At 43.4% G+C, this 16,566-nt stretch overlaps 1 protein-coding gene across 1 annotated transcript; it reads left to right on the top strand.

Annotated features, from left to right (window-relative positions):
* Window positions 1–7,543: 7,543 nt before the first annotated feature.
* LOC133141449 (beta-1,3-galactosyltransferase 9) lies at window positions 7,544–9,556 on the top strand. Its single transcript, XM_061262021.1, has 2 exons — window positions 7,544–7,549; window positions 8,453–9,556. The coding sequence occupies exons 1-2, from the start codon at window positions 7,544–7,546 to the stop codon at window positions 9,554–9,556; spliced, it is 1,110 nt and encodes a 369-aa protein (XP_061118005.1).
* The last annotated feature ends 7,010 nt before the right edge of the window (window positions 9,557–16,566 follow it).

The following is a 16,566-nucleotide window of genomic DNA, read 5'->3' as shown; positions in this document are numbered from 1 at the left end:
TACTCCACATAGAAACACAGAAACACACACATACACACACACACACACACACACACACACACACACACGCACACGCTTAACACAAGACATCACATGTCTGCGGGTCACAAAATGACACCCTTCAGATGTGATAGCCCTTCTCACCCAGCTGCCACAAACCCTCACCGTCAAGTGAAAACATAATCACAGGGAGAGCCAGCAGAAGGACCTGAGCAAATGGTCTTTGCCCTCTGCAATCCGGCCGCAGAAAGCACACAAGCCCGTTTTAGACCAACAAGCGAGAGGGAGAGGGCTGAAGCCACAGCCATAGATACGGGGGCCACGGGGTAGTTGAAATCAATCATGAGAAATTTGTGAACCTGACAGATAACTCCCCACGGGAGATAGATTAAGGGAAGGTATGTAGAGCTGACACCTCTGACATGGAATCTGCCACTTAGTGTAAGCATAGGGGGGCTCCTTTCAATGGCTCTCTATTGATGAGGAAAAAAACATCCATCAGTGTCTCACTTTTTTTTGCAGCACTTTTTTCTTCATAATTGTCGCTTTGTGTCAGATCTTTGCCAAGGTAAAAAGGAATACTCCCTGTTCCTCAGCTTCTCTGATAACACGATGCGTCAGTGCATGATGTCAACGTGCCTTTAATACGAGTCCCTACTGCTACCTGTCTGACATTTGGCACCTTGCATTTGCCCTGTTACATGGATTCGCTCTAAAAAAGCCTCAACTCGAATACATGAATACATGAATACGTGAAGATCTTAAATGATTGGACCAGATTGAGTTTTCACTGGATGGGTCTACTAACTAGCTGCTAACCGGCATTGCCCTGACCACAGAACATTCTGCTTGATAGTCCCAAAAAGCCTGGCATGCTCAATGCCAATGCAGTAGCACCAGATAATTAAATTCTCCTCCAGACAATCTTGCCAAATTGGTTGTTTGGTGGGTGCAGCTATGAAATCTGCTTTCAGTACAGGCACGTGTGCCAGAGTGGAATCGTGACTGGGTCAGTATCCACTGCGCCAGAGCAGTGCGAAACTGGCCATAGAGTTATCTGGGTAAAGAGGCAGCCTGGCAGACTGCAGAATGAAAGGCTGAAACGAGATGGATGACTACATGCATTTTAGGGTCTAAGCTATCCCGCATTTATGGAAAAGGCTGCAGAAAATATTATTGTGCGCTCAAAATTGAGCAATAAAGAAAAAAACCTGAAAAGACATTGAAAAGATGTTTCACTGAAGTGCATGGCCTTTATTTTGTTGTGGTAGGTAGTATATGAACAACGTGTGAAATGGCTTGAATTGCAAGCTGGCCACTGCTGCTGTATCCTAAGGCAAGACACTCGATCATTTTCATAATCCACCGTCAAGGATTTGAGAGATAATGAATAAGGCTAATGTAATAGTTCAGGTTCAATAAATCATCCACATCCATGGGATCTATGTATAAATAAAGTACATGATAGTACAGTGGCAGATCTATAATAGTAAATTGCAGCACAGCTTACCCTTGTGTGTTCAATGCTTAAAACAGAATTAAAATATATTTCACTTCGGTAAGTGCAGCAGAATTGCTTATATTATACAATATTTATTTTATTTTAATACTATTAGTTTTTTGAGGAAGGTATCTCTATGACTGAAAGTATGTACCACATTCAATTCTCTCAGGACTCCAATGGGGGACTCTGGTTCCAGGCTTCCCAAGGACACTAAGAAGAAATACTGCATGAGTGAGTGTTTGTGTGTGTTTTTGTGTGTGTGTGTGTGTGGGGGTGTGTACAACAGTGTCTATGTGTGTGTATGCGTGTGTGTGTATATGCATGTGTGTGTGTGTGAGCTTACGTGCGTGTGTGTGTGTGTGTGTGTGTGTGTGTGTGCGTGTGTGTGTGTGTGTGCGCGTGCGGGGCGGCCTGTAGCGGCCTGTAGCGGCCTGTAGCATAGTGGTTAAGGTAAATTACTGGGACATGCAAGGTCGGTGGTTCTAATCCCGGTGTAGCCACAATAAGATCCGCACAGCCGTTGGGCCCTTGAGCAAGGCCCTTAACCCTGCATTGCTCCAGGGGAGGATTGTCTCCTGCTTAGTCTAATCAATTGTACGTCGCTCTGGATAAGAGCGTCTGCCAAATGCCAATAATGTAATGTAATGTAATGTAATGCGTGTGCGTATGAGTGTGTGTGAGTGTGCGTGTGTGCGTGAGTGTGCGTGTGAGTGTGTGTCTATGTGTGTGTACAGCAGTGTGTGTTTCTCTGACACATTCCCATTCTTGATGGATAAACTTGACCCTCCATTTATCGTCGCCCTTGCCAAACCACTGCATCTGACGCCATGTTCCCTTGGACTCTCAAAACATATGATAGACAAAGATTAAATCATGATTTCTGCTCTGATTCGGAGCATGTTTATGTAGATCTAGAGAATGGTCAATGTTAGAGGTCGCTGTGTGCTGATTAGGTATTCAATATGAGTAGACATAATAATTTATTTTGCTAAATTTCTCTGCATCCTTGTATATTAACCACGGACCATGGATGTATGCTATCAGTAAATCCAATCATGTATCTGCACTTTTTAATCAGAGGAAGAGGGGACTGCACCCACCCCTCATTTCAGCGTTTTAATTTGCTGCGTGTATAAGTGCCCTTTCTGCAGAAGCAAATCCTGTCTTTTTTGGAAATATCTTGTTTTGCCTGGTTATTATGAGGGGAGTTATGCTGTAAGGGGAGAATGACAGAGAATTATCTCTGCCACACTGCTCATTTTATTTTCTCAAAAAGCCCAACAGAGCCTGTGTTAGCTTTGGTTTACGAGTGCGAGGCTATATCAAGTCGTGATCAATAAAACTGCAGCTACGGGTTTAATAATAAGATTATAAATATTTTTTCACACAACTAAGCTGTTACCACATCGTAAATATCTATAATAGCAACACCACATGATGCATGAATTGCGTATTAATTCCACACACAGTATAGTATGTACAGTGATTTATTGAGCATACTGTACATACCTACTTGGTGGAAATATAGACTGCCATTATCGGACACCGTTCGTGCTAGTCTTCAACAGCAATAGAGCCATTATGCTTGTCACACAGAAATTATCAATTTCTCCATAAGAGCAAATTGAAGAGAGCTAAATAAAATCTATACCATCGTGGCATGCTGTAGTGGTTTGAGAAAATGCATCTAGCTGAAAAACGGCACTTTGTGAGTGTTTTAGAGTCAATGTCAGTAAATCCACTGCACTGTCACAAAGTCCATACCACAAGAAATACAACACTGGTGTCTGTGGGAAGAGGATCCTACATATCATAAAAACCCTTTGGTCCAGCTGCTAGCCTATAGGCCAAATGGTAGAAGAGAAATTCCCAGCCCAACTTTAACCTCAGTCCTTTTCCTTAAGGCGGCACTGTAGACAGTCTCATTTCTAATCTACTGTCTACTATCAGGGGAAACATCTATGCATTTGAAGACTAAATTGAAGAGCTTGCTAGCATAAGGTGCATAAGGGTCTCTAAACAAAGGCTGTCCAGTCTTATCTGAAAAGGACTGGTGTGGATGCCTGCTTCTGTTCCCAGCACTAAAACACAAATAAAATATAAGTTGTTTCACTGCACTGGCCCAGCAACCAGGCCATCATTTTGTGCTTGTGTTAAAGTATCTGGACCCAGTGTTAATTATAATCAGTTATGCTTTAACAGAAGAATGTGAGAGAACCAGGCATGGAACAGGAGGTCCAGTATATGAATCTCTCCTTTACATTATATTGAGTGAGCTAACTATACCCAGCACAATGCTCACAAATATTAGCATCTTAGCAACAATTTCCCATTTTCTGGCTAGTTAGCTGCCATCAGTCTAAAGGGCGAAGATGACAATTAATTGCAAGTCACTCTTTCCCTACTCGTTTATAAACCAGCACAAATGCCAAACGTACACTCAGTCAGCACTTTATTAGGTATTTATTAGACTTCTTATTTAGATTTATTGGACTTCTGCTGCTGTAGCATTCCATTCCGTCTTCTGCATACCACTGTTGTTATGTGTGGTTATTTGTGTTACTGTCACCTTCCTGTCGGCTTTGGCCAATCTGGTCCTCTGTCATTAACAACGTGTTTCTGCACTAGATGTTCTTTGTTTTTGCACCATTCTAGAGACTGTTGAAAGTTGACTGTGCGTGAAAATCCAGATCAATCAGATCTGAGACACTCAAACCCCACTGTCTGGCAACAACAATTATTCCACAGTCACATATATCACAGTTCTTCCCCATTCTGCCATTTGGTCTGAAAAACAGCTGAACCTCTTGACCATGTATGCATGCTTTTATGCATTTAGCTGCTGTCACATGATTAGCAGATTCAATATTTCAATTAACAAGCTGGTGTACAGGTATACCTAATAAAGTGCTCGCTGAGTGTACAGATGGCAATCAAGGCCTTATGTCTCCCGGATTTCATTCCTGCAGTAAATTATTTGCCTGCTGCTACACAAATGCTATTTGTAGCGCTTTCGGCACTATAATCCATGTCCTGCACAGAATATATGTGGGACTTAGCACGACTCTGACTCATCTGGCACATTCATTAGGATTGCAGTGCAGTTAAAACTTCATCCATGATTAAGGAACTGAAATGTGGTTATTGGTTAGGAGGAGGCTTCAGAATGTCCTGTATCAGCCTCTTGCTTAAAATGCAAATGCAAGTCAGTAAAAATGCATGGCCCAAGCCATGATGCAACAGATTCAATGGCAGGTCCACCATGCTATTTGCTAACGAGACCATTATCTTTGTGTTAACTCCAAGCCTGATTGTGAACTACTGCATGAGGCTTACGGCCTTCACTATAATTGAGTTAACTGTCGGAGGCAGTGACCAAAATGTGATGGCAATGCATAAACATTGTTGTTGACACAAAAAAGCACTGAAATTATTTGCAAAACAAATTGAAAAAAACTGAAATCAAAGGAAAAAACACCAAAATTGCTACATGATGTAAGATACTGTATATCATATATTACAGATATCAATAACAATTATCCATGCAATATGAGATAGGCAGCAACAAAACTATAGCACCTTTAGTCACTATGACCCACCGTAGGTTATTCTATGATTGAATTTGTTTGCTAGGCAACAAGGAATTTCTTCATATTTACAAACCATCATGTACTGGAATCATTTTTATTGTTGACCACAAATAAAAACTGAAAAAAAAAATCAGCCTTTTACACCTTTTAGACCAATTTTTACAGTAGTTTGCTATAGACTATAACTATAGACAGCCTACACCCTGTATTGAATCAACGTGCATCAACAGTATAACTTAAAATACATAAGTGTAACATTTTTTGTGCAGACAGGAATCTACAGTAGCATGTTTTCATTTGTAAATCAATAGTAGAACATAATACACACAGAGCTGAGAATGAGAGAATAGCCTTGTGCAGGATGATTCACTCATCTGAGGGCATTTCTGTTAATGAAAGGATGTATCCTGTATCTGGGCTGGTCTGATTGCTTTTGGAAATGAGCCATTAAGCGCTGATCTCTCCATCTGTAAGACCGTGTGACAACAGCGTGGGCATGTACAGTAAACTGCCTCTATATATGCAGTTATATACAGTGCAGATATAGACAGTGCGGTTGTATACAGTGCGGTTGTATACAGTGCAGATATAGACAGTGCAGTTGTATACAGTGCAGTTACATACAGTGTGGTTATATACAGTGCAGTTCTATACAGTGTGGTTATATGCAGTGCAGTTCTATACAGTGCGGTTATATACAGTGCAGTTGTATACAGTGCAGTTATATACAGAGCAGTTATATACAGTGCAGTTGTATACAGTGCAGTTACATACAGTGTGGTTATGTACAGTGCAGTTCTATACAGTGTGGTTATATACAGTGCAGTTCTATACAGTGTGGTTATATACAGTGCAGTTCTATACAGTGCGGTTATATACAGTGCAGTTGTATACAGTGCAGTTATATACAGAGCAGTTATATACAGTGCAGTTGTATACAGTGCAGTTATATACAGAGCAGTTATATACAGTGCAGTTGTATACAGTGCAGTTACATACAGTGTGGTTATGTACAGTGCAGTTCTATACAGTGTGGTTATATACAGTGCAGTTCTATACAGTGTGGTTATATACAGTGCAGTTCTATACAGTGTGGTTATATACAGTGCAGTTCTATACAGTGCGGTTATATACAGTGCAGTTGTATACAGTGCAGTTATATACAGAGCAGTTATATACAGTGCAGTTGTATAAAGTGCAGGGAGGCCCTCAATCCCTCCCACCCAGATTCTCTGAGAGTCTGAATGGGGGAGTCAAGTCAATATGTGCTGACATATTGGCAGCTTGGTGTTTGGGAAAAATACAAAAGTGCTTGCTCTGGCCTTGACTGCTCACATATTGCATGCCCCATTTGTAATCCCAACCAGGCAGTCAGATACGACACTGACAACAGGTACTGCTGACATCCCCATCCCCTCACTTACAATATATCCATGACAGGTGCTACGCCTACAGCTACTAGTCACTCTGATATACTTGCACAACAGACAACAGACAACAGTCAATGCAAGACCTGACCGGACACAACGCACAATAATTACTGATGTAACTCTCTGTCAGTCTGACAGACACAACATATAACAACTTCTGACTTCTCCCCCACTGTCGTATAGACACAATTCACGACATCAAGTATATACTGTAATCGAACGAGCATACCCATTCTGGTAGTCACAAACTATTATTATCCACTAGTAACTGCCCATACATTTCTTTACTTGCTCTCTGAATAATGAGAATAGAGGAATAATGACTCAGCATTACGTTTCATTAGCTCTTGCTTTACCACAGCTGCTGGGAGATTTATTCATATATGAGGCTAGAATAATGCTGGAAGCCTTTTGGACGCACTTCACTAATACGGCCAGTACTAACGGTGTACAAATTGTGTGAGGTGCATATTTCAACTGCTCCTCATGAATTCTGTTTTATACAAATATAACGCCGAAGGAACATTAATCAGGGTGACATATTGCTTCTCATTTCTTTTTTATGCAGTGCTTGATTTTTCAGCAATCTCAGAAATATTGCCTTGAAATTGAAAAATGAAACGTGCATATCTCTGGATAAATTCATTGGAGAGTTATTGTTTAATTTAGCCAATAAATCTTTTACATTACAAGTTCATAGCATCTAGAAGTTTTTCATTGTATTGTTATACAATGGCTGAATCAGGGACTGAGTCTAATATTTTTTATTATTAGCCTTTATGCAGGACATCAATATATTAATATGGTTGGCTACTTTCATTGTCTTAAGCTACCTGAACCGAGTAGAAGAGATACTATTACCAGCCTGGTATCTGGTAACAAGGGAACTTAGATAAGCTACACCAGTAACTCAATCATTGTTCCACACAGCACCTGCAGGTTCAGGCCAGTTTGTTTTCCAGCTATACTGTACCTCATGTAAACCTCTTTTGGAAAAGACTGATACTGTTCAAGACACCATGCAGGTAAGCAGTTAATGTATTTCTCTTTTCATAGCATAGTACTATAGCCAAGGTGTCTAAATGAGAAGTTCTGTTTGTTACCTATTAGCCAACCTGTATACACCATGACTACACCAAATGTTTTAGCACCCAAAGTGCAAGGAATATAGGTGTCAGAATATAGGATATTTGTCAAAATACAGTATACATCTATGCAATTGTAGCCGCCTTTATATGTGTATTAAATGTTTTAACAAACTGAGTTTTATTGTATTACGGTGGCAAGGTGGCACAGTAGGTAGCACTGTTGCCTCACAACAAGAAGGATCAGGGTTCGAGCACTGCCCAGGCGTTTCTGTGTGGAGTTTGCATGTTCTCCCCATGCCTGCCTGGGTTTCCTCCCACAGTCCAAAGACATGCAGGTTAGGGATGCAGATGATTAGCTAACTCTGGCACATTTACATTGATGTCCATCCATCCATTATCTTAACCTGCTTATCCTGAATAGGGTCGCAGGGGGGCTGGAGCCTATCCCAGCATACATTGCGCGAAAGGCAGGAATACACCCTGGACAGGTCGCCAGTCCATCTCAGGGCACACACACCATTCACTCACACACTCATACCTATGGGCAATTTAGACTCTCCAATCAGCCTAACCTGCATGTCTTTGGACTGTGGGAGGAAACCGGAGTACCCGGAGGAAACCCACGCAGACACGGGGAGAACATGCAAACTCCGCACAGAGAGGCCCCGGCCGACGGGGATTCGAACCCAGGACCTCCTTGCTGTGAGGTGGCAGTGCTACCCACTGCACCATCCGTGCCGCCTTTACATTGATGTGGAAACCGAAAATGTTGATTAATGTGCACTTATTATAAACAAAATAAAAGTCACTCCACTGATCGCCTCTTCTCCGTATTCCCAGCTGTCGTGCTGTAAGCTGCGCACCCATCAGTGGTGCTTCCTGCTGTTCAACGTGCTCCTGTTCCACGCGCTGCTCTTCGGGGGAGACTTTGTGGAGGAGTACCTCCTCCAGGCCTTCCCCGGGACCTACACGGACGTGAAGGTGCTGGAGGTCCGGGAGAGGGCGCGGAAGCTGGACCTGAGCGGGGCGAGGGACAACCTCTCCCAGCAGTACTACGTCAGCAACGCCCAGGCCTGCCACGGCCAGGACCTGTTCCTGCTGGCGCTGGTCTTCAGCGCCCCCGGCAACGCCCGTCGCCGTGACACCATCCGCGCCACCTGGGGCAATCGCACGCATATTCAGGACTTCCTCATCCGGACGCTGTTCGTGCTGGGGTCGCCCCCGTCCCTCAGCACCCAAGCGGCCGTCCTGAGGGAGGCCGAACTGCACGGTGATATCATCCAGGGGCGCCTGATCGAATCACCTAGTAACCTGACTCCCAAAACGCTTCTAGCCATGCAGTGGGTGGTGACCTACTGCCCCTTTGCCCGATTTATCTTGCACGCCAACGAGACAGCGTTTGTGAACTTCCGGGCCTTGGGGGGCTACCTGCTGACACTCCGCCGGCACCCAGAGGACTTGTACATCGGCCGTGTGGTGCACCAGGAGATGCCTGACCGGGACCCTAAAAGCCCACACTTTGTGTCCCCCGGTCAGTATCATGACAAGTACTTCCCTGACTACTGCGCGGGCCCTGCCTTCGTCCTGTCCCAGGACGTGGCCCGGAAGGTGATCGTAGCCTCAGCGGAAGTGCGCTCCCCCGTGCCCTACGATGTGTTCCTGGGCATATGCGCCCACAAGGCCGGGGTCGTGCCCACCCACAGCGCCCGTTTTTCCGGAGAGAGGCACATCCGCTACAACGCCTGCTGCTACCGGTTCATCTTCAGCTCGGCCAGCGTGGGGGACGAGGAGCTGGCCGCCGTCTGGCCGGACCTACGGGAAGAAAGGAGCTGCTCCATGCTGGAGACCTACTACGGTCTGGTGGCCTGCAAGGCCCTCACCTACCTGGACAAGTTTTCATTCTTCAGCACTGAGACCGTTAAAGATGGGGATTCCCATGGCTAAGGTGCAGCTGTTCTGCAGAGAGGGGATGTATGAATTGGGTTTGATGAACTGTTCAACCAGTTGGATTTAATTTTTGGTAATTTAATATATGTGAGCTTATTAAAAATGAAAAGGAACTGAACTGTTTATCTGGGAATAAATAGTACCAATGACAGGAAAATGGTCAATGTAACAGTAATATTTTAGCAAATGTCTGGTAACTGATGAAACATCCAATTACATAATGTTCTCCCATTAAAGCATTCGATCATAATTAACGCTGGGGTTGAAAATAGATTCTAAAGCATTTAAGCATTGTTCCCCATGTTTTACAAATGGTTCCACGTGGATGGAGATAATCAGAAAACACTGAATCAATATTGCCTGCTGGAAACTAATCTTTCTGGGATTTCACCAGAGGGGGTTGTGGGAGCACTTTTATGATTCTGGGAACCGCTTTAGCAGAATAGAAGTCAGTAGCTCCAAACACTGAGCACCTCAATGGCATGTCTGCCAGTTTGAAAGAATAGAATGCATACAGTTGAGCCCTATGATTTACTGCTCGTGACAACAGGAACAGATTGCTTGCACTGCGAGACAGGGCAAAAAATGTTCAAGGACAGAGACGGAAACCTCCGTCATTTAAAGCAGAAGCATTGTCATTTCTGCTGTAAAGGGGAATGACTGGAGCCCTCTACTGGCACCCAAGCTACAGCAGCTCAACTTGTCATGAAGGCTGGTTTATACGCCGTCGCTTGACTGAAATCACAGAATGTTCATGATCTTTCTAACACCGCCCGTCATCGACTATTGTCATTGTTTAATTAAAAAATATATTTCAATTATGAAGTAGAAACCGAGATGTCACTAGAGATGTCGCTGGCTGCAGCGATGGTCACCAGACAGAGGCTTCAGAGTATGGGAGCTGAACATGATGGAAACACACAAGAGGGTCTGGCTGCAGTCATTTCCGATCTCTTTCCGATCTCCCCAGTGAGAGATCGGAAATGTTACATCAGGGTCCCCACTGAGGAGATGGGACTGACGTATATTTCCTGTGTTTTCATTGGTAAATTTGGTCCAGAAGGCAGCAGCTTTCAGTTCAGGTGGAAGTGGGAGATAATTTGCATGTTTTTTATCCATTAATTTAAGGAGTCAGGGAAAGAATAATAATAGATTATTTACAGACACAACAATCTACAGGACACTACATCTACTGGAGTGTAACCCAGGTTACTATTACCCTGAGCTACCCATCAAAGCTGTCCCTTCAGCAGTGGGAGTAGAGAGTTGCAGTATAAAGGTAATGCTCTCCCCCTTCAAATTCAATCTCCAACACATTCCAGACTGTGAGCCAACTGTTTATTTTTTTAATAAACAGAATTAGCTGTGCACAGTGGGTGTATGCTGCTATGTTCGGGGGGGGGGGGGGGGTATGGAGTTGGTGGGTTATAATTGGGTTGGTTATTTTAAATAGTGATTCAACATTGATAATTGCATGATTTAAAACACTGATGATAGAATTCCCTACATGGTGTTTGGGTTATAATTGGGTTATTTTATATAGTGATTCAACATTGATAATTGCATGATTTAAAACACTGATGATAGAATTCCCCACATTTCAGTAGTATTGACAGTGTGAAGAATCATATCAAAAGTGTCACAAAAGTGTTTAAACACAAGAATGCAGATAGTAGTTAGCTAATAGATAAAGATGTTTGAAAAACAAGTTGGAAAGGTAATGCACAAGCACATGATAGTAATGCAACATGCCCCTTCAAGCCACAACAAAAGTTAAACGGGAACATGCTTAGTTTTGCTAAAAATGGTAAATAAATGGTTGGCATTTATATAGCACCTTTATCCAAAGCACTGTACAATTGATACTTCTCATTCACCCATTCACACACCAACAGCAATTGGCTGCCATGCTAGGTACCAACCAGCTCATCAGGAGCATTTGGGGGTTAGGTGTCTTGCTCAAGAACACTTTGACACACCCAGGGTGGGATTCGAACCGGCAACCCTCTGACTGCCAGACGACTGCTCTTACTGCCTGAGCCATTGTCGCCCCTAAACAATGTGTCATTCCGTTTCCCTAGCTAATGCTGTTTGAAAAACCTAAGCCTAATAATAATAATAATAATAATAATAATAATAATTCAGTGCAACTCTTCCATAACAGTGCTGCTACACAACTGGTAAAACTAGCAATATGAGATTTCCCATTTTTATACAAAATGGCGGAACTTTGCATAGACACTAGTCAACTGAAAGCCACTGCCTTCTAGACCAAATGAACCAAAGAAAACACTGGAAATATACATCACTTCCATGACCTTATGGCCCTCACTGGGGAGGATCCTGGCTGTGGATAATGCAGAGGCTGCAACCCAACCCTCATCATCATCATCATTATCATCATCATAAGTCTTATCCTGATGACAATTAGATTTTAAAAATAGATTTGTACAACCTATAGTCAGCTTCTTCACCCTGATTTGAAGGAAAACAACATCCTTGTTAAAAATAACATTGAAGTTGAAGTGCCTTTCAAAGACTTCAAAGCAATTTAAAGAGAAAAAAGGGGCTACTCAACCATGACGCATAGCAGCTATTATGTGCAGGAACCAGCAATAACACGCGTGAATCAGAAGCAATTAAACAAGAGATGTTTGAGAAGTAAGACTGGCAGGGCTTGTTTTTCTGGAATTCAGCCCATGCAGCAGGTACCATTTCCCCCTACGCATCGAAGCGTTATAATACGCACTGAGGGGTCTTCACAGCAAAACAAGATCTCAGCTTAATATTACACCTGAGTGAATCAAAACCTCAGCTTAATATTACATCTGAGTGAATCAAGATCTCAGCTTAATATTTCAGTTGAGTGAATCAAGATCTCAGCTTAATATTACACCTGAGTGAATCAAAACCTCAGCTTAATATTATACCTGAGTGAATCAAGATCTCAGCCTAATGTTACACCTGAGTGAATCAACATCTCAACAATGCAGTAAAAGGGTGATTGGGTCATTTACAGTACTGGTGGGAACAGCGGCAGTTGTATTAGCAAATGTTAGCTTTCTCATTCTAGCCATTTCAGAACTAACATTTTGCATTGGATAAGAGAGTTGCGGACAGACAGGAAACGCATAAAAGTCCAAAAAGAGCGGGGCCATCTGCCCGTCTGTGGCAGCGCTGACACGGCAGGCTGTCCTCCAGGCTGCATCGCTCCAGACCAGCAGACGAACAGAGGAAACCATTAGCTGTGAATAAGACGGCGAACACGGAGGCCAAAGCCAGCGGAGCGCTGCTCCGTCTACGTCAATAGCAGAACAAATGTCTTTCTCCCCCTGTCCTGGAGCCCGGGGGGGGGGGGGATGCCCTGGGTGAGTGATACAGAGGTTTGAGACACCTGCCTTGAGACTGGCCATTAATTCAGTGGTCGTTAATTGAGTCTGGAACATATCAAAGCATACACTCAGTGACCACTTTGTCAGGTTGTTAATGCAAATATTTATCAGCAGCTGGCAAATAATTTGCAGCAGGAATGAAATTCAGGAAAAATATGGCCTTGATGGCCATCTATACACTCAGTGAGTACTTTATTAGGTACACCAGCTTGTTAATACACATATTTAATCAGCCACACTAGATGCATAAAAGCATGCGGACGAGAGGTTCAGCTGTTCTTCAGACCAAATGGCAGAATGGGGAAGAAATGTGATCTAAGTGACTTTGACCTTGGAGTGATTATTGGTGCCAGAGAAGGTGGTTTAAGTATCTCAGAAATGTGTTGTTAATGAGAGAGGTCAGAGAAGAAGGGCCAGACTGGTCAAAGCTGACAGGAAGGTGAGAGTAATGCAAATAAACCTCATATTACAACAGTCATATTCAGAAGAGCATCTCTGAACATACAACATGTCAAATCACTAAGTAGATGGGCTACAGCAGCAGAAGACTTAATAAGTCTAAGAAATAAGTCTAATAAATACCTAATAAAGTAAAAATACCTAAATAAGTATATAAACAAAACATTTTGTTAACAACCAAAGGGCAGAACATAAAAAAAACATAACCTCATTACAGTGGTTACAGTGCATTTTTGGGAAGGACCCGAGCAGGCTTTACAACAATAAACCTCAATAAATATTGCAAATATTAAATATTTAGTATTGTCTGACTGAACTGTCAACTCAGAAGATACATGTGGCAATTAACCATCACAAGTCGGGTTATGGGTACAATCAAATACATAAATGGTTAAACCTACCACTTGTAAGGGCACTGCTATGCACTGTGAGGGCAATAATAAGGACTGGAAGAGTGTGCTATGGACAGATGAGGCCAAAATTACAATAACCGTATTTTTTTTTAGTTTACAGCTGTGGCACATTTATCAAGGGTGCCAATAATTCTGGAGCCCACTGTAGTTTGACTCCACAGAAAACCCATAGACTTTTGGAATCTTACCCCAGGAAGGTAAATGAGTCCCAGTACCTGCCTATCTGAATCTATATCTGGATGATCTACACTACCACACCTCCTACATTTCATCCTGTATTTTTACTTGCATATTTATGTGTTATTGATTATTTAGTTGCACCATATTTCCTCTTAAATTTTAAGGATGAATCCCACTGCACATAAACAGAGGTGAGCATGAAGACTGAATAATAGACTTGTTTTTAGTTGTTTTGAGTTGGCTGGAGCTACATTGCTGGCCTCTTGTGGTAGAATCTTGTTACACACACACACACACACACACACAGAGAGACATTAGGTACACCCGCTCCTTAATACAAATGGTGTGGTTGCAACTCATAGCAAAGCATGCAGACACGGTGAAGAGGTTTAGTTGTTGTTCAACAAAACATTTGAATGGGCGAGACTGTTGATTGTTGGTGCCGGATGTGAGAGGTTCAGCATTTCAGAAACAGCTGAGGATTCCATGCACTCCAGTTTCTAGAGTTTACGGAGAATGGTGTGATAAAAAACATCCAGTGAGCAGGCGTTCTGTGGGTGAAAACACTTTGTCAATGAGAGAGGTCAGTGGAGAATGGGCAGACTCATTCGAGTGAACAGGAAGGCCACAAATGCTCGAATAACAGCTGTTGTACAGACGATCTCTGAATGCATAACACGTTGAACATCGAAGTGGACTTGCTATAGCAGCAGTAGAACATGCCAGGTTCCACTCCTCTCAGCTGAGAACAGGAAAACGATGCTACAGTGGGCATATGATCGCTAAAACGGGACAACAGAAGATTGGAAAAATTGGCACCAGGGCAGACAAATCTTGGTTTCTATTGCAACATGCGAATGGTACATAAACTGTACATAAACATCATGCATCCACCGATCCATTCAGCCTTGTGTCAAACTGTTGTGAGTAGTTTAATGGTGTGGAGAATGTTTTCTAGGCCCCTTAATAGCAATGACCATCGTTTGGATGCCACAGCATACATAAGTATTGTCGCTGACCATGTGTATCCCTTTATGGCCACAGTGCACTCTTTTTCAAAAACCAACATTCACATGTCTCCCTCCTGCTCAGCAACCTCCGCTGGCTGCCTGTTATGGCTCGCATCAAATGTAAATGATACTCGCATATCAGGCAGTTAAGGGATCAGCCCCTGCATACATTCATACATGCATACTGCATACATGGGGCGACATGGCTCAGGCAGTAAGAGCAGTCATCTGGCAGTCGGAGGGTTGCCAGTTTGATCCCCCACCCAGGCTGTGTCGAAGTGTCCCTGAGCAAGACACCTAACCCCTAAATGCTCCTGACGAGCTGGTCGGCGCCTTGCATGGCAGCCAATCGCCATTGGTGTGTGAGTGTGTGTATGAATGGGTGAATGAGATTTGGATAAAGGCGCTCTATAAATGCCAACCATTTACCATTTACCATTCAATCACTAATCAGAACCTATACATCAGCCAGACACTTCCATTCCACTAATTCGGCACCTGGATGCCACACACCTCTAATGCCTGGCACCTCCCCCTCGCTGCACCTGCACTTCTCAGTCACGACTGCGGTCTGTTATGGCCCCACGGTGGTGGAATGACCTTCCTGTGGATGTCAGAACAGCAGAGCCTGTAGGAACGTTTCCATAGCTATAACTCACAATGCATTACCTGGATGTTTACTCTTGTGTCACAATGAATAATAGATAGAGAGCTGTACAGTGCCTGTTGGGGAATTTAGCCAGCTACTGCCCTGGTGTAAAATCCAGCTATGACCAGCTTGAAACTACCAGCTACCAGCTATTTCAAAACATAGCTGGAGCTGGTCAAACCATGTTGAGTATAGAGCTGGTCTAACTGGTCAACCAGGTACCAGCTATTTCAAAACCTAGCTTGAGCTATTTTTTTTCAGCAGGGGAAAAACATTTGGCTGTACGATTTCCTCAAAAAAGAAAAGAGACCTCTTTCACCTTTTTTACTGCAACCCAGCTGTCCAAGTACCCAGAAGGAGGCTCTAACATCCATCCATCCATCCATCCATTATCTGAACCCGCTTACCCTGAACAGGGTCGCAGGGGGGCTGGAGCCTATCCAAGCATACATTGGGCGAAAGGCAGGAATACACCCTGGACAGGTCGCCAGTCCATCGCAGGGCACACACACCATTCACACACTCATACCTATGGGCAATTTAGACTCCCCAATCAGCCTAACGTGCATGTCTTTGGACTGTGGGAGGAAACCCACGCAAACACGGGGAGAACATGCAAACTCTGCACAGAGAGGCCCCGGCCGACGGGGATTCAAACCCAGGACCTCCTTGCTGTGAGGCGGCAGTGCTACCCACTGCACCATCCGTGCCGCCCCTGGAGGCTCTAACAGTACATTACATTACATTATTGGCATTTGGCAGAGAAGAAATATTAATATTGAAAGTCATTTCACACTGTGTGTCTTCTACTGCTTTTCTAAACACACTGCTTCAACACCACAGGCTGGAAGTACACAATCTTTTCCCCTTCTCCATTTTTCTGTGGCGTGTGCTTGAGGGCACA

Source organism: Conger conger, chromosome 12, assembly GCF_963514075.1.
Source record: "Conger conger chromosome 12, fConCon1.1, whole genome shotgun sequence".
Taxonomy (NCBI): Eukaryota; Metazoa; Chordata; class Actinopteri; order Anguilliformes; family Congridae; genus Conger; species Conger conger.
Note: the sequence above shows the minus strand (reverse complement) of the source record. Positions and strands in the feature narration are given on the sequence as shown.